Source organism: Acanthopagrus latus, chromosome 14, assembly GCF_904848185.1.
Source record: "Acanthopagrus latus isolate v.2019 chromosome 14, fAcaLat1.1, whole genome shotgun sequence".
In the NCBI taxonomy this organism is placed as follows: Eukaryota; Metazoa; Chordata; class Actinopteri; order Spariformes; family Sparidae; genus Acanthopagrus; species Acanthopagrus latus.
Genome location: NC_051052.1, coordinates 8,690,919 through 8,717,501, shown reverse-complemented (window position 1 = coordinate 8,717,501; position 26,583 = coordinate 8,690,919). Strand labels below are relative to the sequence as shown.

General features: G+C 44.5%; 1 protein-coding gene, 1 long non-coding RNA gene and 1 other non-coding gene across 5 annotated transcripts; 2 read left to right on the top strand and 1 right to left on the bottom strand.

Annotated features, from left to right (window-relative positions):
- Nucleotides 1-109: 109 nt before the first annotated feature.
- brd1a (bromodomain containing 1a) lies at nucleotides 110-16,142 on the top strand. 3 transcript variants are annotated; one of them, XM_037122152.1, is made up of 13 exons: nucleotides 110-249; nucleotides 1,881-3,288; nucleotides 3,725-3,881; nucleotides 4,238-4,369; nucleotides 4,463-4,591; nucleotides 6,099-6,411; nucleotides 6,497-6,850; nucleotides 9,658-10,245; nucleotides 10,558-10,699; nucleotides 11,351-11,484; nucleotides 12,392-12,501; nucleotides 12,915-13,069; nucleotides 14,401-16,142. In XM_037122152.1, exons 2-13 carry the CDS (start codon nucleotides 1,898-1,900, stop codon nucleotides 14,582-14,584), a joined length of 3,789 nt encoding a protein of 1,262 aa, XP_036978047.1. In that variant the 5' UTR covers nucleotides 110-249; nucleotides 1,881-1,897; the 3' UTR covers nucleotides 14,585-16,142. The 3 variants fall into 3 exon arrangements, with proteins under 3 accessions (XP_036978047.1, XP_036978044.1, XP_036978045.1); XM_037122149.1 differs by having other exon boundaries at nucleotides 3,725-3,893; XM_037122150.1 differs by lacking the exon at nucleotides 110-249 and adding an exon at nucleotides 362-968 and having other exon boundaries at nucleotides 3,725-3,893.
- Nucleotides 5,498-5,570, top strand: trnak-cuu. The gene has a single exon. It is a non-coding gene; the product is annotated as a tRNA-Lys (tRNA).
- LOC119032695 lies at nucleotides 13,078-25,997 on the bottom strand. The gene is made up of 3 exons (XR_005079009.1): nucleotides 25,803-25,997; nucleotides 20,159-20,251; nucleotides 13,078-13,832 (listed from the first exon to the last, which is right to left on the bottom strand). It is a non-coding gene; the product is annotated as an uncharacterized LOC119032695 (long non-coding RNA).
- Nucleotides 25,998-26,583: the final 586 nt, after the last annotated feature.

Sequence of the window (26,583 nt, the reverse complement as noted above, 5' to 3'; positions counted from 1 at the left end):
ACCTATGAATGGTCCACAAAAGCAAACGACACTGTGTTCTGTGTGGGATTTCACGTCGAGACCTCACAGGCACCAAGCAGGCCTCTTCATCTTTTTCATTAGTATCTGAAAAGACCCCAGTATCGCCCGTTGGATGAGAACACTGTGTACGGAATTAGAGCCACTTAGCAGGCCGTGTCGCCATTGCTTTGTAAGGCTGCGGGCTAGCTACCGTCTTCCTCGGCTAGCAAAACTGTTCGTGAATCCGAGGTATGTGCTTTTGGTTTTTATGCATCCCTGTGTTTTGTTCTGTGGCCGTGAGAAGACATGTAATGCGTCTGCAAAATGCGTGCTCAGCGCTACACGGGGGTCTGAATTGACAAACGCTGTTGTTTTTTTTTTTTTTTAAAGAGCTCTTGTTTTGCTTGACGCCATTTGCACCGTTCAGGGGGGTGGCTAGCTCCGCTGGCTAGTTGGTTAGCTAGCTGGCTGGCTAACTGGCTAATGTTATTGTTAGCAACTTTGCCACTTGGACTGACGGTTGGTTGGTTTAACGGCAGTTGCACCTCTGCACCAAACGGCCGAGGGCTAACTCCTGCGCAGTCATGTTGAAAGCGCCGTGTGTGACCGCCTCCCACTGCATTTAAATGCCCCAGCTCATTGACAAAAGTGTAACGTACCACTTCACAACACACTCACAAAGTCACTGGAAGTTAGCTTGGGGCAGCAACGTCAGTGAAAGTCACCCCATCCCTTTGCTCTCTAACCCATCCCTGGCAAGCCCTGACATAATGCACTCAGGTTACCCAGTGTTAAACTGTTTCTGTCACCTGGTGCAGATAAACATTGGGTTGAACTGAAGTCTAAAATTGAATGTCTAAAAACGGAAACCTTATCATAGCATCAGTTACAGTGGCTGTTTAAGGGGCGCTATGTAGTTTTGGAGAAGAAATCAAACTCAGCATTCTTACATTAACAATATTAATCAGGTAATAACACAAACTGAGAAAGATATATTTATTGTCCATAACTAAATAAACAAGGTTTTCTCAGAGGAAAACACGGTTTGAAACTAGAGAGGTGATAAGATATAACGGTATGAGATTGTGTGTGTTTAGGCACTTAAAAAAATCAAATCAAAATTCAATCAAAATTTCTCTCCTGATTAAAATGTATTCCTTAAAAGTATATATTGCTCCTTTTAAATATAATACATGCAAATCACACAATGTTCTGTCTCTTGTGCATAAATGTAAAATACCTTATTTCTAAAGGTATATCGTTATCATAGCATCAGCTGTAAAGGATGTCAGTGCTATACTTTTATATCTATTCATCTTACTTGATGTTGCATGTCATTTGATAACCTTACTCGCGCTGTTCAATAAAGTAATTGAGGCTTTGTCAATTATACAGCGCCTATAATGTTTTGTACCATGTCAGTGATGAGTAAGTGTGGATTACACTACAGGTTACAGTATCTAGAGCTGCGCTGATTGATTGTTTGATCCATTAGACTATCAAGTCAGTCTATAACCATTTGAGGCTGAGGTCATTTTTTCAGAAGAGCAGAAACTTGAATCTCTCAGATTACAGCATCTTAAATGTGTAATTTTCTGGTTCCTTTACTCCAGTAAACTGAGCATGTTTGGGTTGTGGTCGTCATCTTGTGATTTGGGTAACACTGATCAGCATTTTTCACCATTTTCTGACTCTTATAGACCCAAAAACAAATCAATTAATCAAGAAAATGATCGACAATGAAAATAAGCATTAGTTGCAGCCCTCACTGCTTCAGTAAATTATCCTGGTCTATGTTTCGTGACTTCTGAACGGCAGCTACTCTACTAAAAATCATTGACTTTCTCCTACTTTTCTTTTCCCTCTCTGCATCTCCACAGCAACACGGAGCGGCAAGATGAAGAAGAAAGCTCGGCAGCACCGGCCTTCGGTGCCGCAGAGGCCCCCATCTCCCATCAAGCCTTCCCCCAACAAGCAGATCTTGACTTACGCCCAGGCGCAGCGCATGGTGGAGTTCGATATCGATGGCCGCATCCACCGGATCAGCATATATGACAAGCTGGACGTCATCTCAGACGATGACCCCATGGTGCAGGAGATGATGGAGTGCACCAGCAACAAGGAGAACGCTGAGAAGCCGCAGCAGCAGGTCCTCCTGAGGTCGGTCAGGTTAAAAAACAACCAGGAGAAGAGGAACGCTGCGCTGGGCATCACGGCTCCTGGAGAGGGAGGAGGACATAATGCTGGTGTGAACACCGGCCCAAAGCTTCCAGAGCCTAAATTTCGAACAGTGGAATATAATCTTCCAGCAGTTCCTAAGCGTTCAGCTGCCTTTTATAAATTCACAGAGAAGACGGAGGAAGAGCTGGATGAGGAGACGGAGTATGACATGGACGAGGAAGACTATGCCTGGTTGGATTTGGTCAATGATAAGCGGAGAGGCGAGGGGGTCAGTCAGGTCTCTCACAACGTTTTCGAGTTCCTGGTCGACCGCTTTGAGAAAGAGTTGTACCTGGAGAGTCTGGACCAGTGCAGTGAAAAGCATGCCCCCATCGACGAGGATGCCGTCTGCTGCATCTGCATGGACGGAGAGTGTCACAACAGCAACGCCATCCTGTTTTGCGACATGTGCAACGTGGCCGTGCACCAGGAATGTTACGGTGTGCCCTACATTCCTGAGGGCCAGTGGCTCTGCAGACACTGCCTCCAGGCGTCCACCCAGCCCGCAGACTGCATACTCTGTCCTAACAAGGGCGGAGCGGTGAAAAGGACCGACGACGACCGCTGGGGCCACGTCGTTTGCGCCCTCTGGGTCCCCGAGGTGGGCTTCTCCAACACCACCTTTATCGAGCCCATCGACGGGGTCAGCCACATTCCTCCAGCCCGCTGGAAGCTCACCTGCTACCTCTGCAAAGAGAAAGGTGTCGGCGCGTGCATCCAGTGCCACAAAGCCAACTGTTATACGGCCTTCCATGTGAGCTGTGCCCAAAAGGCTGGCCTCTTCATGAAGATGGAGCCAATCAAGGAGGTGACAGAAACGGGGGAGTCCACGTTCTCTGTGAAAAAGACGGCCTACTGTGGAGCTCACACGCCTAACGGGTGCATAAGGAGGCCTCTCACCATTTACGACGATGCCAAACCCAAAAATGGACTATGTAAGAAAGTAGACAAAGGGAAGGGACAGTCTAAAGGGAAGCAGAAGAAGAAGAGTAAGAGTAAGAAGCCTGAGCCTGAACCTGAAAGTGAAGAAGAAACCCCAGCTACTGTGCCTACTTTTCCTGCTCACAGGTATATCTCCTCATCGGGGTGGAACTGATGCCTGGTCTGTGATTGAGGGGGGCTGTCTTGTTTTTCTCAACATGCTGATGGGACTTATGTTTGTTGATGTACAAACATTGGGTGTTTACAAGATTTGAGCTTGTACAACTGGCAAATGTATTCCTTCACAGGTACAAGTTTGAGTGACCTACCTGAGCACATTTCTGTTGAGTGTTAGTCCAATGCTGGTTAAAATTGTGTCTGTGGTTGTTAAGTTTAAAGCCAGGACCACAGGTGACCAGCCACTGTTCCTGTAGTCTGTTTTCTAAGAGAACATCCTTGCTGCTTGTTGGTCTCTCTCTCTCTCTCTCTCTCTCTCTCTCTCTCTCTCTGTCTCTCTCTCTCTCTCTCTCTCTCTCTCTGTCTGTATTCTTCTAATACCTGTCTGTTTTGCTGGTTTCTCTAGGTTACAAACCATCATGAACCAGGTGTCAATCCAGAAGAAGAAGGCATTTGTGGAGCTGGTCCTAAATTATTGGACGCTAAAGAGGCAATCCAGAAACGGGCTTCCCCTCATCAGACGCCTCCAGACAAGCCTGCAGTCTCAGAAGAATGCACAGCCGGTTTGTTCAACCGTCAGTCAACCACAGAAGGCTTTCAGTCTTCGTTTTGCCTTTTACCTAAGTAGCTTTTAGAACTTGTGAAAAATGTTATACTTTCCATACACAAAGTCCTTTTCCACACTTTTTGTTAAGCCTTTAATGCTCTTCTTAGTATGCTTTTCAGCCGTTATTGCTACTGTCAACAAGGTTTTTGACAGTGCTGTGTATATTCCTGCTACATGTGGACACGTACCCTGATGTAAGAGACGTTGTTGAAGTGAGAGTCTCGTGAGAAACAAGTGTCTGCTGTGAAAGTCGGAACATTTTCAGTCATTTTTCTGTTCTTTATCGTGTTTGTCTTTCTGTGTCTTCTCCAGAGGCAGAACGAGGAGGAGAGCAGGGCGCTGAAGGAGCAGCTGAAGGAGTGGCATCGCCTCCGACATGACCTGGAGAGAGCCCGGCTGCTGCTGGAGCTCATTCGCAAGAGGGAGAAGCTCAAGAGGGAAGAGGTAGGAGCGCAGATTTGACTTTTGACCTAACACAGGTAAAACAAAGGAAACAATTTGATCTTATAATGTCTTCCATCTTGGCCCTTTTTTTAGATTAAACAGCAGGAGACTCTCCTGGAGATGCAGTTGACTCCCTTCAGTATTTTGCTCCGAGCTCTCTTGGACCAGCTCCAGGCTAAAGACCAGGCCAAGATCTTCACCCAGCCTGTCGATGTCACTGAGGTGAATTTCACAAGATACTTATATACTGTTAAAGTTCTGTTGGTGAGTTCGTCCACAAAGAATCTTGTGTTTTTTTTCCCCTTTGGATGCCAAAAAGTCACCCAACAGTATTACTTAATGTAAATATTGCATTTTATAATAGAGTATTTTTGATTTTTTTTTTGGTTCATTATAGGGCTGCAACTAATGTTTATTTTCATTATGGATTAATCTGCTGAATATTTTCTTGGTAAATCTTGTTTAGTCTATAAAATTGAGTCACAATTTCTTAGAGCTGACATCTTTTAATTGCTTTTTCAGCTGTTCAAAACCCAAAGAAAGCAGCAAAGAACATAACTGCTGGTTGTTGGTCTCACAATTAAGAAGCTGGAACCTGCTTGAAAATTGACTTAAACCATCGATCTATTATCAATCTTTCCTTCTAACTGTCCGGCTCTACTGCAGTGCTGCTATTCCTTGTGCTCACACGTTAAACAAGCTCAGCCAAGAAAACACAGATAGATTTGATAAGCCTTCAAGCTGGATTTGCTGGTTTGCATTTGAACTCAGCCGGTAGCATTTTAACAGCAACTGTCTGTTTGACCTGTTTGTCTGGCTGGTTGCCAGATATGTGCTGTACTTCGTAGACCTAGGAGAGAATACTCACACCTTTTGCTATCTCTTCTATCACAACACATCCGTTAGAAGTTGCACTTGAACACACAACAAAGACTTCAGCCAGCAGACGACTGCTCGCTCGCTCCAGGTCACAGGTTCTGGTCACAGTGACACCAGGGTATAAATCAACCCCCCTTCTCATGTGTTACGAGAGTTGAGCAATGTGACTTCCTGGTATGATGAATGTGTAACCAGAGAGTAAGGTGCACAGGCAGCTTTCTGTAGAGGGCAAAGATCCATCCTTGGCATGCCCGGCTAGCTCAGTCGGTAGAGCATGAGACTCTTAATCTCAGGGTCGTGGGTTCGAGCCCCACGTTGGGCGTTAGCTTTTGACTCTGGAGTCCAGTATGTTGCTGCTAGATTCATTTTATTCTTGGTAGACTGAGCATGTGTGATATGTGTTTGGATTTGGATTCAAGTTTGAAGTATGAAGATGTTATACTATGCTGTGGTGAAGTTTAGTCTTTTCAGATGGTGCTGCTGCCAGATCAGGACAGGATAGGTGGTAGGTAGGATGGTGCAACAATGAAGAACTGTAGTTTTAAATTCCTCAAAAACCAGCCAATGTTAACAGAGAATCTAAAGAAATAAGAATTTTGATGATGTTAGCATCCTAACCAGTTAGCAGCAGCATACCACTAGCTACTAGGATAACTGAGCTAACTAGCTAACAACAGCTACAGCAGTTAGCAGTAACTCTGATGAGTTACCCCCATATGTATGAAGTATTAATTCAAGTGGTGGCCACTTCTTACATATCAGCATTAACATGTGACAAACAAAGATATTTGCTTCATATTTTTTTTAAGTAAGTTTCAAAAAACTACTTTATAATTTCTGTTTCCTGTAGGTGCCTGACTACCTCGACCACATCAAGCACCCAATGGACTTCTCCACCATGCGTCAGCGCATCGACGCACAGGGCTACAACAACTTGGAGCAGTTTGAAAGCGACTTCAACCTCATTGTTGATAATTGCATGAAATACAACTCAAAAGACACGTATTTCTACCGGGCTGCTGTGCGCCTCCGAGACCAGGGCGGGGCCCTGCTGAGAAAAGCTCGGAAGGATGTGGAGAGAATTGGCTTTGACACAGAAAGTGGCATGCATCTGTCAGAAGCTCCTGAAATCAAATCGGCACCAACGTTTTCTTGGGAGGACGGTAAGAGTAGCAGCAAAGACACAAGCCTCTCTGATGCATCGCTGAATATAAAATGTGTTGATCATTTTTTAAATTCTTTCCTTAGTCGACCGCCTACTTGTGCCAGCCAATCGGCAGCATCTTTCTCCGGACAAGCAGCTGCAGCAGCTCCTGGAGAAGTTCGACCTGACATGCGCCATGAAGTCCAGCCCCTCCCGCAGCAAACGCTTAAAGCTACTCAAAAAGACCATCAACGACGTGCGCAATGAAATGAGCTTAAAGAGAGTCCACCCCTCCCACCACCACCATCACCACCACCACCACCACCACCACTACTCCCCGCCCTCAACGACTGCCTCCACATCGGCATCATCTTCATCAGCTGCTGCCTCCCACTCGGAGCTGGGCAAACCTAAAGAAGAGGAATTGCAACCCAACGGACATTTTCCAGACGATGAGGGTATGTATGGATTTATTAGAAAGAGTTTTTTGTGTTTGAGTCACATGTCCTTAATATCCTGAAGCACAGGTCAAAGGTCAGAGATTAGCCTGCAGCCCAAAACAGGCCTCTGAGAGCAAAGTCACATGCTCCTCTCCATACCTAATTTGTCTTTGACGCTTTCAGTACTACAATAGTTCTGGTGTCAGACGTAATGCCTCCCAGAACTCTGATCATTCTGCTTCAAAGGGAATTAAATGGCAATTAAATCCCATTATCAGGCTACTTAAACACATAATCATTACCCCGCACTATTTGTCATGAGGTTAGCGTCTGTCTGCTGGTGCTGAGAAATGTGCGCACATTTTTTTGAATATCTGTTCTTGGTATTTGCGATGGCACAGCCTGCGGTTGTGAACACGAACTTTACTTTCTCAAATCAAGAAATTTTAAGTGTCATTAACTGAAAAGCATTGTATGTTAACAGGATTATTGGTGGTAATATTACTTGTTAATGTCTAATAGGTGTCAACATCAGGAATATTTATAGCACCAAATAAGTATATATCTTAATCTTATTTCTAGTGCAGGTTTTGTGTCCAGATGGTCTGACAAGTTGTTCACATTTGGTATCAGCTTCTGTCTTGAGTGATCCGACCACAAGTGTACAGATTTAAGCCAGTCAGTTGACACCCGGCATTAAGATGCATCTCGATATGTGCCTCATGTGACCACTTGTGATTAGATCTCACTTCCCCATTCTATGTACAAAAATAGAAGAACATCACTAGAACATAGTGATACATTTTTTTCTTTTTACATAAAGAAAGACATTTTTCCAGGGGGCTTCTCACATCAAGAGAGAGAAGTAGCCTTAATGTAAAAGTTAAAGTACTGTTAATGGTGAAATCAGGAGGTGACGCACTTTAGACACAGATGCAGACAGGGTGACAAATTGAGACTTTTTACAAGTCATAAACAACTTAATATTAATATTTAATGCAGAATTAACAAGAAGGCCAAAATAGTTGAGAATCATTTGTCGACAGCTTTTCACAAAGTTGATTACATTTCTCACAAGTCTACACATCTTGTTGCGTTATTTTAAAGGTAGTAAGTTAATGGACAGACAGAGGTAGTGTGTTTCAGTTTCTGTTTACTGTATTTGTAAAATTTAACATGTTTGCGTCAATAACATGTACTGTGTTTAGTGTAGATGGTGAAATTCAGGTGCAGGTGATGCACTTTTAGACACAGAAGGCATGTACAGCTGTGCCGCAATCTTTTCACTCTTTACAAGGACATAAACAACTTAATGTTTTGTATTTAATGCTGAATTTACAAGAGGGAAGAAATGATTAAGAATTTGTCGTAGCTGTTTGCAAAATTTGTTCAGTTTTCCCTCACACAACAAGTCTTTAATTCACATGAGGAAGTCTGGGGATACTGCAGTCACTAGTTCCATGGTCGGGTGAATCGGACGACGCACATCTTCACGGAAATCAGACAGAGCGTAACCCATTCTGCCTGTTGTTTCACAGAGGACGTCAGTTGAGAAGGTGGTCCTCCAGTGTGACCCGGGACACGTGCATTGATGCCAAATGTGAACAGGGCTGTAATACATGAACTGTGAGAGAGTTGTTAAAAAATGTGCTTTAAACAAGGCAATTTGTCGGAGATGGTTCACACAGTCTTTATGTAACTGGAAATTATTCCACATGCTCAGTGACACAGAAAACCTCTTTGTGAACTCCTGATTCAAGAATCTCAGTGGCGGACAGGAACAAGTTGAGCATTACATGGAGGCGATGATGGTCGTGCTCCAGCAGCAGAAGAGAAAGTGTCACTGTTGAGTCCTAACAGCGTTTCTTATGTCTCTCTGTGGAACTGATCCCTGAATAGATAGCGTTATAATGAGCTGGTGGGAGGGAGGAGAAAGAAGGAGAAGAAAGGAAAAAGTAATTTTGCTCTCATTCTTTATTTATTGAAGTGCCTCAGTGTTATGCTAAACAGTGCCTTGTTTTACTTTTATGATAAACCCAAAAGCCATATGATAATGTGCTGTGTCAGCAAGCACAAAGTATGAGTGCTGCAGCGCATTACTGTTGGTAATAGTGTTGTACTGCAGGTCATATATCTTGTCTTTGGCAGTTTGTCATACTGTTTATGTTTGTACTTTTTATGAATAGCTTTTTGTTCATTGTTTTTCCGAAAGAGGATGCCAAAGATTTCATTCTGCTCGTTTTGCATCGCTAATCCTTCAAAACAAAACCTATTATAATTTATTTCTATGGCACCACGAGGAGATGGAAATAAAAAGAAAGAGAAAGGAAAAGTACATTAATAAAAAGTATAACCCTCCCCCCCAAAAAAGTGTAAAAAAAAATTATAAAAACAACCTGCGAACTGGAACCCGAATAAAAAAATATTCATATATCTAAACTTTAAAACATTTATTTTTCCCATGACTGACTAAACAAGCTGTTCTCAGAGGAAAATAAGGTCCTCAGAACCCTGTTTGAAGCTACAAAGGTGGCAGACCATATAATGTTAAGTTAAACTGTGTTGTCCTTTTAAGGTCAGTTTGTTGATTCAGGTTATGCAGTCACAACATCTAAGAACAAGAGACTCAGTAGATAGCCATGCAACACAATGCACGGACCTCGTTAGGTCACAACTATTCGCATTGATAATTTGAGTTAATATTAATGTTTTCATTAAAATTCTTATATATTTCTACTTTAAAATGTCTTGCCCAAAAGTTCACTGTGCTACTTTAATGATGGCTGAAGTGTAAAATTTTTTCTTCCTCTTTCTTTCCCCTACAGGAGACAAGTCCCTCCCTCCTAAACTGGAGCTTTCAGACTCCATCCCTCCCCTCATCCACTCCGACACAGACCCTGAGCCCCCCACCCTCAAACCAATCGACGCTGCCCCGGACTGCGAAGACAAAGCTCCCAGCAAGCGAGTGAAGTTTGATGGCGAAATTCCAGACTTGCTGTCCTCTACCCCGCGCCTCAATGGCTACTCCCATGACAGCCTCCAGAGCTCCTTACTAGACGGAGACGTGAGTGTGGTGGCCACGTCGACCCTCGCCGAGCCCACGGGCACAGTCAACCGCCGCACCGCGGTGCTCTTCCGCAAGTCGAAGGCCGCCAGCCCTCACAAGCCGCCAAGGGAAGGAGACAAGGCGGCTGACGATGTGGACAGTAAAGAAGAGGGTGAGAAGGAGGAAGAGGAGGATGAAGATGGCGCCCAGCTGGGCTCCAAATCCTTCCTGTCAGTGGTCATACCCAGGCTGGAGACGCTACTGCACAGCAAGAAGAGGAAGCACAGTGGCAGCAGAGACAGTGAGGAGGAGGGAGGAGGGGAGCACGAAGAGGAGGGAGAGTCCCCTGTCAAACGACTCGACACTGGTAAGAGAAAAAACAACAGCTCTGCATCAATGACTGATTTTTATTTTTGCATGGCTTAGTGTTTCTTTGAGTTACCGCATGTTCGAATCCGAATGACATGTCTTCAAGACTATTGAAATTAGCAAAGCAGTATTTAGCTCTGCTGCCGACAAGAGAAACTGGTAGTGCAAACATTGTAATGAGCTGGTAAACTGCTTCTGCTGAACAACCTGTAGCCAGTGCAGAAGCATTCCACATTGGAACAGGAGTGGTTTGGATCCAGATTCAGATCTTTTTTTTCAGATCCTCCTCTGGTGTTGTTTCTCCTCTCAGGTCTGTCCAGTGGTTTTCTGGAGGTGGAGGAGGAGAAGGAGCTGGAAGACTCGAGTAGAGCCAGTCGACCCGTGGAGCCACGACGACGCTGCGCCTCTGAGTCGTCCATCTCCTCGTGTAGCAGTCTGCCGGGAAGCACCAGGTAGTCTGTAGATTAATCTCATCATCCTTCTGATGTGTAATGATGATGAGTTACCACAATGATGGGTTATATATTACGAATTTGTGGTGCAACCGTTATAAATAACCACAGTGACAGCTGTTCTGATGTGGCTGGTTAAACCACACTGCACTTTATCACATTTTCTGTTCTCCCTGGTCTAATGAGTGGTGTTAGCAGGCACAAGTGAAGATACACAAACAGATGTGAAAGGATGTTTTTACATTCATTTAGCATCCATTTGGGCATGTGCGCCCATTTCCACAACGACTGACAGAAAATAAAAAGGTAATCAACAATTGGGATTCTTAGAGGAGTTCTGGACCCCAAAAAATGCAGTTAGCAAATTCCAAATAACATGAAAGAGCGGCACATCTCAAAGTTGCCATATTTCACTTTTTCTTTAGCTCATCTCACAAAATGTTGTGATGTGAGCCACATCATCAAGTGAAATATGAGTATTCTGTCCACACAGGGCTGCAAATTTGAGATGTGCTGCCCTTGAAAGAATACATTTGCATATTTCTGTCTTCTGTTCAGTTTTAGCCGTGAACCTACAGCGTTTTATATATCTGGCACCTGGTGTTATGTTTATAAAGTTGACCCTGGTGTGCTTTTTATTTTTGTTCTTAGCACTATTCTCAGTCTTCCAAAATGCGGGAAGGGGAAACCCGCCTTGGTCCGGAGAAACACTGTGGACGATAAGAGCGAATTAATCGCCTGCATCGAAACCGGGAACTTTGCAAAAGCTGCGCGCATCGCCGCCGGTGAGTTTGCTGCATCATGTATTTAAAAGAATCTGCATGCCTGCACACAGACTATCCACCATTTCAGATAAATATACATGATTCTCTTCAGTGAAATAATGATGTTTAATTCATATTTTCAGTGTTGGTACTTCTCAGCTACATATTTTTAGGTTAGTACTGGAAGATTTATACCTGAGTGAGAGATCTGACACCTTACAACAACTCGCTCTATCGAAGAAAACAGTAAATAAAAGAAAACAAGGTCGAAGATACCTCAAATTACAGAGTAAAACAGTTCAGAGCTGCTCTTTCTTTTTATTATCAGGCAACATGTGCACAGATACTGATATGTATGTGATAAGCTGTCGCACTTAATCTCAGCCAGGAAGTAGCGTTGTATATCTCCAGATGTCTGCAGGTCCTCTAAAATCTTCAAATGTCTTAAATCATGTTATGGAAACTGTGAAAGGTGCAGAGTTCCTTTACTTTTCCTATTAAGCTGGAGAATTGGCCTCGTGTTCCATTCGACCTTCAGCATTAATTCTCTTTTAAAAGTGTAACTTGATAGAACTTGCACACAGCTGGTCTTCATACACACATTAAGAAAGAATCAGGGTTGGAAATTAACAGCAGCCGCCAGCCAGCTCGGTGTGACTTTTGGCAGTGAGCACTGAGTCTTTGTACTCTTCCTGCCATTATGGCGTGTGACCAGTCAGCATCTGGAGACTTTTCCCCTCGTCAAAGATTCACATTTGGCTTGTAAAATGCTCAAACTGGCTGGTATATTTTAATATCCGTCTGCAAAAAAGTGAATTTCCCGCCCTGATCTGCTGTGTGCACTTACAGCTCGGCTTTTGGAGATGTGATTCTGTCTGTGTTTTTAAACCCACACGTAACTTGTTTGGTGTTGTTCCTGCTTCTTTAGAGGTTGGCAACAGCAATATTTGGATGCCCGCTAGTGCTGCAACAGTTGCATTGGAACCCCTAAAGCTAGTTTGGGCCAAATGTAGTGGATACCCTTCCTACCCTGCCTTGGTGAGTGTTTGTGGGAGTGAATGCATGACAATCGCTGACTAAAGTCTTTGTGTTCTGTCATCTCCTTGTCACCTCTTGACGTTGGGACACGTTGGAACCTGATCATGACACTTTTCGTCCCGCAGGAAGAGGCCATAGTTTACTGCAGCTGTTTCTTTTTTTTGAATTAAAAAACATCCTGCTTTGCCTCTAGGTGGCAGTCTTTCACTGTTAACCAGGTTAATTTGACCTTAGCATGAAAAGGACATACAGAAAAGAAGCCTGTTTGAATGCATTTGTATGTGTGTATACAGTACAGACGTGTCTGCTCGATTGCTTCCGTGGATTGATGTATGTTTTTCATGTTTGCATTCATGAGCCTGCATGTCTTAACCCCCCCTCTCACCCTCCGCCCTCCCCTCTGCCGCGTGTAGATCATCGACCCCCACATGCCGCGCGTGGGCTGCCAGCACAACGGGGTGTCCATCCCCATGCCCCCCATGGACGTGCTCCGCATCGGAGAACAGATGCAGTACAAAGCCGAAGAGAAACTCTACCTCGTCCTCTTCTTCGACAACAAGCGCAGCTGGTGAGTGTGTGGAGGATTGAGACTGCTGCAGGGGCCTACAAGGGTAAACCTGTCAGCCTGTCCGTCAGCTGATCATTATTCTCCCGTGGCTGCGCGGCATCAATTGTCAAGAGAGAAGTAATGGCTTTTTAAAAAATTTCACCTGGACTCGCGTCACTGGGGAAATGATTTTCAGTCTTTAACAGTGACGATGGTGCTGGACGTGGTGCTGTGTCACACTTTCTATCTGCTGCATGTTAGAGCGAGCATGATGAAGCTGACAATATGTACTAAAAGGAGAGTCAAAAATAAGATGAAACACATCAGTTAATAATATTGTTTGATAATTAAAGTAAAAATAAGTGGATAAAAAAGATTTTTATTCCTTCCTTCCTGTAGTGTTGTTTAGTGTCGCGGCACACATCGAGTCATTTATCCTTCCTGTTTTACCAAAGAAACACTTTCAGTCCCACAGAGCACCGCACACTGAATATGACTCAGTTTTAGTCACAGTAGGCATTTCAGGACAACTATTTCTGACTACTACTGCTGTTGCTATTAGAAGGTGAATACCAGGAACTGAGTTGGGATTTTTGACAATGAGTTTTTTCTCCAGGGCCCTCATTTATCAACAGAAATGTGTGTAACATTGTGTGTGTATACGATCACTCGGGTGTTGAATTTACCAACGTGTGCTTGTAGGAATGTGTATAAAAATAAGCACACCTCCTGCAATGCTAATGCCCATCACCATCCAGTGGTCACCATCCAGTGGTTGGAGAAACTGCAAACAGAACACGCTGCAATCATTTATCTCAAAACCTGATTACCTACAGAAATCCTGTGAAATCACCTTTGGCTTTCACAACGTTTGATGGTTGTTTTTGTGTCGACTAAACGATTATCTGAAAAAGAATAAGGATCAACAAATAATGACGATTATCTTTGACCTTCAAACTAGGGCTGCAGCAAACGATTATATTCACAAGTTAGTCGTTTTCTATCATAGATGAGAAGAAAAGCAGACCTCACTGTCATTACAACATTACAACTAGATCAAATTTTCAGCTGGAGTGGTTTTATTACAGTATAGCTTCACGCAGCAACCCTGCTGTGTGGAAAAAAACGAGGCTGAGAGCAAAATCTATCAGTATGACAGATACGCAGGATGTTCGGTGTTGCGTCCTCTCACTGCAAATGCAAAACAACAATTACAACAAACTGCATTTTGTAATTAATTATGTGCATTTCTATCTTGTTTAAAGACTGTTGTTTTCGAGTCCTGGGAAAAAAAATTGGGCCTCTCTGCTGTTCAGGTGCTGTAACACTGATGTTGTCTTTTTCGCCTTCAGGCAGTGGCTTCCTAGATCCAAGATGGTTCCTCTGGGGATGGACAAGACCATAGACAAAATCAAAATGATGGAGGGACGCACGTCCAGCATCCGCAAGGCGGTCCAGATTGCCTTCAGCCGCGCCATGAACCACCTGAGCATAGTGCAGGACGAGCCAGTCAGTGACCTCAGTGACGTGGACTGATGGCACCCGCTGACTCTCTCCCCTCACACACACCCACACACACAAACTTGTACCTCTCCTGTACCAAATACCTTCCCCCCACCCCCTCCTCTCTGTCTCTGCAGGAGACTCAAATGTTTACTGGGCACCTGCTGTAACAGGTGGTGTGTCTCTTCCTCATCCATTCCTACTCGCACACACTCCTACCATGTGCCGACGGGATACGGCTGCTGCTGAAATGAATGTGTCTATCTTCTCCTCTCCACCTCCTCCAGGCTTGTGACTGTGCTTAGAGACTGCTCTTTCTTTTCACTCCACCAATCATCTTCATTCATCATTTCAAGGCAAAAAACAAAACAAAACAACAAAACAAAACAACAAAACATTTTGGTAGCCTTTCCAAATGCACCTGTGGTGTCAGGACAAGAACTTCGCACTGTCCGTTACATTTATTGGGCTGAGGCTGATTCAGTTTTTTAACACGGCAGATAGCCAAAATCATCATTTCTGTTACATGTTATTTAAAAAGTAGCATTTAGTAGCTGGTTGATTAGCTAAAGTGGACAAAAAATTCCCTGTTGTGTTGAATAGCCTTTACATATTAACACCCTGCTCATCTGCATTGACAAATACCCTCCTTTGTATTTAACTGTAAATAATGTGTACAGCTGCCTGACACTAACTTATTTTGTAGTTTTGACATGATTGGGTACTGTACAGGCGTTTTCTTAGTATTTATACCTGATGCATACTTTTGACAGTGCTGTATGATCAAGAAAAATAAAATAGAAAAAAACATGCAAAAGCCTTAGTATTGAGGAGATTAGGGCTAAAATATCATGTTTCTGAAAAGTATGAAAGTATTCCCATTTTTAAGTTATTGAAGTTTATAATCGTAAGCTTCCATTTGGCATTAATCCTTTTTGTATAACAAATAGTTTGGTATATTTTTGTTCATATATATTTATATGGTTTGAATACACAGTGACACAGTATGTAAGTCTCTGGAGCTCATACAGACAGTCTGATGATGTGGACACGGAGCGTTTATTGTTCTGAAGAAACCAAAAATTGTTGCTACCCAGAAGTTTTCTCGCTGATTTCTTCCTTTTTTTTTTTACTTTCTTTTTTTCCCGTGTGATGTGTGAAATTGTTGCCAAAAAAAATGGAAAAAAAAGTAAAAGTGTATTTTTTATGTGAAACATTTGACTGTTACTTGGTTTCGCTGTAGTCGTAGGGGGACGTGACTGCGTTAACTTATTGTAAAGTATCCGCATTACTTTATATCCGAGGAAAGACGTGCAAACTTGATTGTGGTAAAGTGGCACATTTTGTGGTGGATACTTGCCTTCTTTTTAAGTAACCTTTTCTAACTTTTTTTGTAGTGGTAGACTTCAAGACATTTCATTTTATACTATTACCTATTTTTTGCTGGGTAGCATTGGGTAGTTTTGGTATATTTCATTTTGTACTTAACTGTAGTAGTTTTTTTAATCGGGTCATATGAAATATTGCTGGGACTGTTTTTTGTAGCAAAGCAAAAAATAAAACATACAAATATAAACACATGTGCCTCTCATGTTCTTAGAGTCATTAGTAACACCATCAGTGATAAATGGTGTATTTCAAGTTCATAATTTTAGTTCAAATCATTAAAAAAATCTACTAAAATGATCTGCTGAATGTGCAGAAAATAACCGTTTTGGGTCATTATGACAATTAGAATGTTAGCATGCTACACAGTGCTCAGTGCTCCCAATCAGGACCACTAGCTACACTAGTAGCTAACTAGCAAGCAATAGCTACAATTAGCAGCAGTTACTGGTTATTCTGTTGATATGCTATTTGTTTTGAAATCAACAAGATGCCAGTTCTTACAGATGTACAACTGTAGATAATAGTTATTTCACTCTTAACAATCAATGAAAATCTATTTTATGAAGCATTATTTATTATAACATTGCAACGGATGTTTTTAAACCTTTACAGCTGTTTGATACATGGTTTATAAAGCAGTGTATTGTTTAATAATAGTTAAATAATTACTAACTAAAGGTGAATGAGCTATAATGAATGATGGGTTAAATGAACCCATCGTTTATTATGAATTGTAACCGAGCCCTCATTTTGCGTTTTAACAAAGTGTATCTTGCAGTCATAATGCAGTGTTCAGAATGCAATTCATTTATCACCGTTCTTTAAATTGTTCTTCAGAATTTGACTTTGGTTTCGTTATTAAAGCGACTTTTTTTTTTTTTCATATCCATATCTGGGGCTCAAAAGGGATTCAAATTGTCCTTCACGGTTGGCAGGTTGCATACACTAATTCAACCTCCCACCTGCCATATGGCAAGGTTCCCTGCTCATCTATTCAGCTGATGATTGTCCACACACATCGTGTGTCCTATAGGTTGCCAGCTACATAACAGAGGCTGCAGAGAAGAGGTCGGCTCATGGACTGTGACGGGACATGGCGCTGACGTGATGTTGCCAGGCTGTTGTGCACGCGTGTCCTGATAGGAATCACATAAATCACATTATAATATTTGTTCCATCTCTTCTATTGGATATGTGATATGAGATTTGGCTAACTACTTTTGGTATGTTGGGTGTATTCCAGGGATTTAATTTTTTATATATGCTTTTGAATATCGGAATTTTTGTAACGTGTGTTCATAATAAAGGAACGATTCCACTTGATTCATACGGACCTACTCGGCTTTGCTTCTCTGAGCAGCTGCCGACTCCGTCCAGACTTTAAAATGCTCTCAAGAGTTAGAGGTTGCAATTTGTGTCTTGATGACTGCTACAACTTTGGGGCAATTGAAGTCAAAATGACTGTTTTTACAGCCCTTTCATCAGTGTGCTGTGTGAACAACCAGACTGTGGAGCGGCGTGCTCTCTAACCCAAGACCAAAAAAAGCTTAACCAACACTGCTCTCGCTGCTGCTTGTTGATCTGGCATTTCAAGTCTTAGTTCCTGCAGTGCCATAAAGTCATTAGAGTTCAAGGTAATCTTGACTAGTGCAGAGCTGCATGAAATTCCTTCTCTGGTTAATTTTTTGATGCCTCTTTCTGAGGCCCCCAGTAGAAAAAATCTATTCTAACTAACAGACATTTTAGAATTCAGGGGGTTTACACGGCCTCAGGAGCTGTGTTTATGAAAGCCTGACCTTCAGTGCTTCTCAGGATGTGACCTCGCAAACCTGTAGCAAGTGCCGATCGGGTCCGCTACACAACTTTTTATGTATACTAATTACACAGTCCTGGTACATGTATAGCGTTCCTCCCTGGTAACATAGTAAAGTGTTCTCTCACAGTGAGGTATTTCTTCTTTTACTGAAGGAAGTCGGCTGAAGAGGACTGCCAACTAGTCGGAACTACAAAGTACATTTACCAAAGTGCTGTACTGTAGTACAACTTTCTACTTGAGTATTGCCATTTTATCCTACTTTAGTGTAAACTACTGCCCCACAGCAGCATGTTGGAAGCCAGTATTTTACTCAGCTGTATGTATTTGACAGCTCCAGTTGCTCTATTCAGATTACTAAAACACAAATATAGCCATTTGTAATAACAGATGATGTGTGTCTGAATTAGCTCCACTATGACCTGATGCAAAATAAATAATAGCTGAGAGCTGAATAAATGTAGCAGACTGAAAAGGAAAATAATTATAAAGCCTAAGAAAAAAAGAAATAAATCAGCTGCTCAAGCTTAACTGAGATCTCCAAGTTTCAGCAGCAAGAGGCGGCCATTTTGGGTCCGTCCACACTGGGGCGCTGTGGCTCCACACAGAAAAAAAAAGAAAACAACCCTCCCTCCATCTTTGCTAAGCTGTCCTTCTCAGAGCCAGGCGCGGTTACCTGAGGTGCCCACCTGCTCGGCTCGGCTCCTCTCGACCCGCTCAGGTGGGCATCAGTATGCAGCGTGTAAACTGTTTTCATCACTGTGTTCAAATGGCGAATGCGCCGATTAGAGAGAATGTCAATTAAAGCTAAATCGGTCTGAAGACATGGCTGCTGGTTTTTTTTTCCCGCCCTTTCTCTCCCTCCCTCTTCATCTCAGCTAACAGACTGCTAATGTCAATCACTGGCCGCCATCGCCGCCCCCTCCTCTTCCTCCTCCTCCATTTTCCTTTTGTATTCACACGGAGTGGGCGGCCAATTCTCCTCCTAAGTGTTTCTTTATTTGCGTCTATGCTGATATTCAGATGAAAGTTAGCTAACGGAGATGGCGGGCGCGGGGTGGCGTGGGCGGGCGGGAGATGAACCTTGCTGCCATCCCAGCTCGCGGGTTGGCGGCGTTTGCTCCGTGGCTTCGTTCGCGAGCAAGATCCCCTCAGAGGGCTGAAGCCGAGCCACTTCTCAGATGCAAATTTTCTGAAGAGGAACTGTTGAAATATGCATTTATTACTTAAGCCAATCCGGCTTCTGTTATTTCCGAGCCGCTGACATTCGGAGAAGGTAAAGTAGCGTCACGGGGGGGGGGGGGGATTAAACGAGCTCGTAATGGCCCCAGTTATATAGAGAAGAAAGAAAAAAAAGCCACCTTCAAGGCCGCCGCTGAAAGACATCTCCCATCTTCATAAACAATTGCGGCTAATGCGGTCGCACGCAAACACACAGCGGGCTTCCATCCCGCCTCTCCCTCTCTCTCATTGTCTGTCTGTCTGTCTGTCTCCTCCTGATACTAATTGTGTGGGGAGGTAAACACAGCAGTCAAGTGGAGAGGACGGCAAGTCAAGCGTGAATATCAATCTCCCCACATCAGTGTCATCAGATGACTTTGACTGAGTCGAGGCGGCGCTCATTAGAGTGGCGGAGGCAGGGCGCCGCGGGCCGCAATAACATCCAGGTGGAGAGGGGCTGCGAAGTTTACGGAGGCCCGCGGAGCTCGCCGGTTAGCAGGTGAGCGTGTGTGTGGTGGTGGTGTATGGTGGAATGTATAATCCACACACACACACACACACACACACACACACACACACACACACTCCTCTTTTCGTGCAGAGGTGTCACCAGGGTTCAGGGAGGAAATGTCACGTTTCCCCACTCACTGCATGCACTCACCGGCAGGCAGGCAGGCAGGAAGGCAGCACGGAGCTCGTGGCTTTAATGCGCGCGCCACATACTCCATATTTAGGCGTCTAATTAATATGAACCTGTGCCACCAGCAGCTTCCCCGGCTCCCGACGTCGAGGAGGTGACAGCGAGCAAGGCCCGGGTTGCACACTAGTGTCAGAGCCGGCAACTTCTTCCTGATAACTCTTCCTCTGCCTGGGGGGGGGGGGGGGGTAGAAAAGGCTCATCTCTTCGATTTTTCTTGGCATTTCTTGACTTTTCTCACCAGATTATTTCCAGTTACGAGGCCGCTTTTATTTTGGTCCTGGCCATTGTTGTTTTTTTGTTGTTTTCCTGACAACAAACCCAAAGCAGAGCTTGAAAACTAGTGTATAAGTACATTTGCATGCTGTCATAGTTTCAGCTTCTTAAATTCATTTTTTTTGTATATTTATGGGTATTTTTTCACAGTTTTCACATTTTACCCAGCCCTTAAAGGAACAGTTCTCCCAAAAAGTTGTCATCTACTCACCCCCGTGTTGTTTGGATTGTTAGGTGAAGGTCTTGCAGTCCACAAAAGATTTCTGGAGCTTTGCAGTAAAACAGCTGCAGATGAGGACTTGTTCTGAAACATTAAAAAAATCAACTTAGAAAAGGAAATTAAATGACTCCAAGCCAAAAAATGCTAATTCTAACCTTTTTTTTTAAGCCACAACCTTCACTGTAGCTGCTAAGCTAAAAGAGTTAGTGTGCACCACATCTGAAGTGAGTGCACGGGCCTGACTGTGTGTTGATGGTGTTCAGTATTCCCTTTTCAAATCAATTTGGGATCTCCGGACAACACAGTTTAATACTGTTTTACTTTATGTGTGGCGGACCCTGCCACCTTTCTAGCTTTAAACAGCGTTCTATTTTCCTCCGAGAACAGCTCGTTTACTCAGTCATGGACAAAGTCGATATTTCTGAGTCTGAATTTTTTCTCCAACACTTCACAGTTGTCCTTTAAATGTGTTTAAAAATATCTTGAAGGGGCCTTAAAAGCATGACATTTCAGTGTAGATACATATGAACATGTACTGATAATTATTGTATTATCATTAAATCCAGTCTTCCCCTCACATTTTACCCTTTAAGTAGCTTTAAGGTTGGAAACACCACTTTATTTTGTCTCTGTGACACATGTATATTGAACATCAGCCTGTTCCAGCCGTTTATTGAAGCATGGTGTTTACATGCCGTATGTTTAAATCGAATATATCCAAACACTTCCACCTTACCTCCAGATTCAGCCCGACAAATCTGATGTCAGCCTCTGGAGACTCGACTGGAATACTCAACCACGCTCCATGGCTTTAAACAAAGATACTGTCAGGGATCCACTTGTGAATCAGTGGGGCTGTGAGAGGTTAAACATGTTTTTCACCTTGAGTTTTAAAACGGAAAAAAAAAAAAAAAAAAAAAAAAAAAAAAAAATTAGCTCCCTACAAGCACAAAAAAAAAAAAAAACCTCTTCGGAATGCGGCGGAGACTTATTTGCAACAGAAAGTTCGGGAAAGGTGTGTGAGGTGACTCGTAAAGGAAACGCACTCTGAACCCCCCTCGCCCCGATCCTGCTGCATTAAACATCTCGCAAACCGTCCCATTTTCATTTTCGAGCACGCACATGAAAATATTATCCTTCCAGCTCCATCCTCCTCTCTTCTTCCTCCCTGTCTTTCTCTCCTTTCCTCTCTCTCTCTCTCTCTCTCTCTCTCTCTGTCTCTGTCTCTCGGCCGGTCCCTCATAGGCCCAATCTCCAGTGGCCATGTTCAAAACACTGGGCCAGAATAGCATGGGGGGTGGAGGGGGGGACCCTAGGTAGATACATATTTATGGGGTGCGTTTACTTCCCACCGCAGAGGGGAAGTCGAAATAGTGTGTTTCCAAGGTGAGCAAAACAAACAACTTCAAAGGAATTTAAATGCACTTCATGTTAATTTATTTTTTTTTCCCACAGTCACATGTTTCTGCAGAGATTAGCGTTAGATTGTTAATGAAGGATTCGCGCCTGATGCCAGATGACCTGATTATTGTGTGTTTGCAGGAAAAAAAGGAAAAAAAAAAAGACAACAACAACAAAAAAAAACAAAAAAAAAACCAGAAACCGGAGCCCCGGAGGCGGCAGCGAATGAATTAGACGAAGCGAATCAAAGCGTGTGCGCACAGATGTAGAGTGCGAGCCGCGTGCCAGCCGCGGTCGCGGAGAGACGTTGCTCTCGGGGCACCATTGATCAGAGTGATCAGAAAAAGAGCAAGCGCTAATGATCGGGATGAAAGAGCTTCTTTCTGTAATAATTCATCAGTGGTCCCCCCTCGGGGTGTCATTTATTTACCGCTAATCTGTAACAAACTACAGATACGGCGACTTGGCTTGTCGACGTCTGCTCCTCGTCACATGCCCACCCTCCCCCAATCAAACACAGCCACGCGATCGTCTAATTATCTGTTAATGTCATGATTCAGCTGGCTCCGGAAACGTGGCGAGGGTGCTGTGTGTGTGTGTGTGTGTGTGTGTGTGTTGGATGGTTGGTTGGTTGGTTGGGGGGGCAGCAGGGCTCAGAGCGAGGCCCCTTTGATGTGGAGGATAATTACTTGTGTAGTTAAGATAATTAGCAAAAAACAGTCCAGAATTAAAGTAAACAGGCTAACTGTCGCTTCCACCGCGGCACCCGTTCACGCATCCACGTGTTTGTTCGGTTCACGGGGGACACCTTCAATGTTCTGGCGTGCCTGAAGTGGAGCTCCGAGTGTGTTTCCGGGGCTCAGGGAGTGCTGCTGCGGATGTGAGGGAAGTTGTACGAAGGCCTCCGTGTTGCTGGAGAAAAGTGACGGGAGAGGGGAGATCACCTGATCTGTGCCCGAGGCTAGCGGTTCGGGCTACGTTAGCCGCCACTAGCGTTAGGGATCCCGAGCTCTGTTCGATCTGCAGTATTTGAAATGCATCGTGGGTAGTGTAGGCAGCAGCAGTTTAGACAAGGAATGCATGGAATACAGAATTCACCTCTGGTTTGTGCTGCGTTCGTTGGAATGCTTTTTAATTCTTTATCCTTTTTTCTTTTTTCAACTTTGCAATCCACCAGAGAGTCTGCCAAACGATGTAATTGTTTTGATTTACTCTGTTTTCTGTAAATGTTACTTCTCTTCTCATCCTGTGCTTGCTTTTTTCTCTTTGGCCCTGAAGGTTGTGAAACACACACGAAAATGATGAAATATGAAGTGCAGAGTTGTGGATCGTGTCCCTAACAGCCGCCTGTGTCTCGGGCGGGCTTGAACGCAGGGACCCCCTCGGGGGGGCGATGCCAACGTGTGCCGGCGCGGTGGGCGTTTGCGTCTTAAGTGGCTTCATCCCGGCTCTCGTGGAAAAGAGGCTCCCCCTCGCCGCTCTCATCACCATTCCGCCGCGTTCCAAGGACACTGTTGTGATTGACGGGGCTTAATGTGTATCTTGCCAGAATTGGATTTGATCCTAGGGGCTCTGCCACGGGGCCCCTATGTTGGATTTACACCCCCCCCACCCCCCTCTCTCTTACTCCTATCTTCCCCTCCCTTTTCTCTGTTGAACAAACAGAAACAGAATTACCTCTTCTGGAGCAGCCCCTGCCTGCCTGCCTGATGCATTGTGGCGAGATCATGTGCGGATCTGTGTCGCCTGGTGATTGTGCTGCCTCTTTTTTTTTTTTTTTTCTCTTTCTTTCCAGCGACGGCGGGGAATGTAGGGGAGGATTTGTGAAACACAGACAGAAACAAAGAGCAGGTGCGACCGCGTTAGCTTGTTTTGATACGTGCGTATGTATTTTATGTACAGGTGTGCGTTGCGGCATACGCGTCCGTGTCGTGGCGCGCCGGTCTATGCCTGAGGACGGGAGCGAGTGGAGCGGCGGGGGCGATCGCAGATGCACCTGCTGCCACAGAGCTGTAAATTCCCTTGCAGAATTTAGCTGAATAATTGCGCTCACCCCTCCCGCTGGCGCCTCACGCTTCAACGCACTGATGAGATGAAACAAAACAATGATTTGTGGCGGGGCTTGTCAGAAACGCCGCGTCCCAGCTCAGCCTGGGGTTGAGGTGGCGTGGCAACTCCGGGGTTGCACAACAGGCGCAAACTTTTCCCTCCCCGCACGCGTCAAGGCCCAATCACGTCCGTAAAAAAAACGGCAGCGTGGCGCCTGACATAAAAACCCGGGCTCGAGCCTGAGCCGTCCGAACGCTCTCCGCGGTGACAATAGCTGTCAGGGTCTGCAGAAAGCGAGCGCGTTTTTATTTCGGCTCCCATCAATCCCGTGGGCAGCCAGAATAAAGATACCTCCGGCTTGTCGTTAGCGCCGCGCCATTCAGATCTTTGAGAAACGTGGCGTCGGTTCACCGTGCCCCGCGTTTGTGATGCGAGCCGGGGCCCCCTGTTCTCATCGGCTTTCAGAAAGCCGACTCTTGTCTCCAACAGATCTGTGGCAGTAACATCCTTATCGCCAGCGAAAAAGCCTGCTGTCCAGGTTTATCCATGTGGCTGAAGACTGACATTACTGCCGTAGCGTCCCTCCTTATCTCCGTCTGTTTTCGGAGGAGGAGGAGGAGAATGTGGACCAAGACAGATTCCTTTTTGAGCCGAGGAGGAGACAATGGGTTTCTATCTTGATTCCATGTGGAGGCACCACTGAACCGGCGTCCTTTATCCATTCATAGGAGGGTGTACGTACGTGCACAAACAGACGCTGGTTTTAATCTGTCCTATAGGCACTGTAGGAGTGCCTCAGAAATAATCTGCATTGCTTGTCCATATATCACTCCTCTGGGAGTGCTCCGCAATCCTGCAATTACACAAATTGTCCGAAAATTCAATAAATCTCTTTCACGTACCTGTGATTTTTCCACCAAAGGGTCAAGCTGGAGCTCATCGTGCTCAGGCCTGGAACTGAAAACCAGAACCAGCTTGAAACTTCTTCCATCTTTGCTGGATTTAATCCATTACCGACCATTAGCCTGATGCGCTAAATTGGCCACGCTCTGCCTCTTTTCCTCTCCCCGGTCTGAATTGCATATCTACTCGCAAACACTTGACATGCATGGATGCAGACAATTTCCACTGATAGCGAGAAAGAGGAGTATTTCTTAATAAATCACATTCGGAAAGAAAAAAATAAAAAGAAAGGACTGTAGCCCGAAGCTTCACACAGACAGAAAGATCAGAACTCATCTTGAAAGCCGGAACCTTTTGGATTCGGGTCAGGTAGGAGAATTCTTAGTATGCATATTTCCACATAATCCAATTCATAATCAGTTTTATGTGCCAAATTTACGTTTTTATTTTCTACAAATGAACCTTTTCTCAACTTCACTTGAAAGGACTCCCTAGAGCTTTTCCTCCCAGGCAGTGCTCAACTCTACGTGAGGTAAAGCTCCACCTTTAAGGCCTCTTATTTTGTAAAGTTAATATAAACGTTAGCCATTTCTAATCTGATAAAAAACTAAAAGCTGAAACAGTCGATTCGTTGATTGTGAAAAAATGGAATTGGCCCCGTGACAACTGATGAATCCTTATAAGTCATACAAACTCTCCATATCCGCTGCCCTCCACTCCGTCTTCACACACCTGGAGAGCAAGGACAGCTACGTCACAATGCTGTTTGTTGTCCTCAGCTCAGCATTTAACACAATCTCACCCATGGAAGCCGACTGGAAAACACTCTGGGCTTGAGTACATAACACCCTGCAATTACATATTGGACTTCCTCGCAAGCAGACCCCAGAGAGTTCAGATTGGCAGTCACACCTCCGCTACGTTAGCGCTGAACACTGGCGCCCCTCAGGGCCATGTGCTCAGCCCCCTCCTGTTCACCCTGCGCACCCATGACTGCACTCCCACGCAACAAGAGAACGATCGTACGAAGATTTGGATTGCCAAGTGGTGCGCGGAGCACAATTCACCAAGGAGCAGATTGTTGATTCATGCTGGACTGAAGGAAACTGTGATGTGACGGTTTTTTTTCTACCATTTAATAGACCGATTAATCAATCCCTCGTGAAGATAATTGGCAGAAAAATCAATAGAGAAACTAAATGAGTTGTAGCCGTGACACGTATCTGTTAATGTTATGGAGCTTGGCAGTTCTTTATAGCGTTTTAGGAAGCCCCAAGGTTACCTTCAGTGTTTTTTCCATTCTGTTACTGGGGTCCCCTGGTGCGCAGATGTTGCAGATGTCCCAACACACCTGGTTCTGCAAGATCACGGTAGGACTGATGTACCCTCTGTAATGGAGGGTTATTCACTGGGGTCCTTGCTTGGGGAAGGGGGTGGGTCCATGTAACGTCCCTCTGTGGCCGTTGCCCTGGGGAACAGCAGCGCTCAGGTAGGAGATTGTTAAAAAATAAAAGATGCTCTGTCTAACAGGTCGGGGGGGGGGGTGGTGGTGGTAATATACTTTCTTTTCCTCCTCTGCTTCTGTTTTTATTACTGCATCTAGGCGCCGTTCTCTTGTCAAATAAACTGACTAAGTTATCTTGCCGGATGGAGACGGTAAAGTCACTGCTGCTGCTTTTCCCCCCACAGATCTGCGGATTAAGTCAGAGTGATTATTTCTCTCTCTCCAGCCCTCTTCAGCTCTTTTATTGCGCTTCCTCCTCCTCCTCCTACCAATCCATTTGTGGGGTCTATTCCCCGTTTTCCTGCAGGGGCCTGTTAATGCCACCGGATATTTCCCTGTTGCACCACACTACTTAAGTGTTTGTGTGTTTCCACTGTGTTTTTTTTTTTTTTTTTTACTCTCCCACCTGCCCTCACTCTGCTGCTGTTAAATGATTAATGCTGAAAATAAGGACCCACCAACTTCTCCCGCTCCGTCTCTTCCCTCCCGCCTCCTCCCCGTCTCTCCTCCGAGGCTATTGATTGTAGAACAAAGGGGAGGGACTCGGGGCTGACCCCCA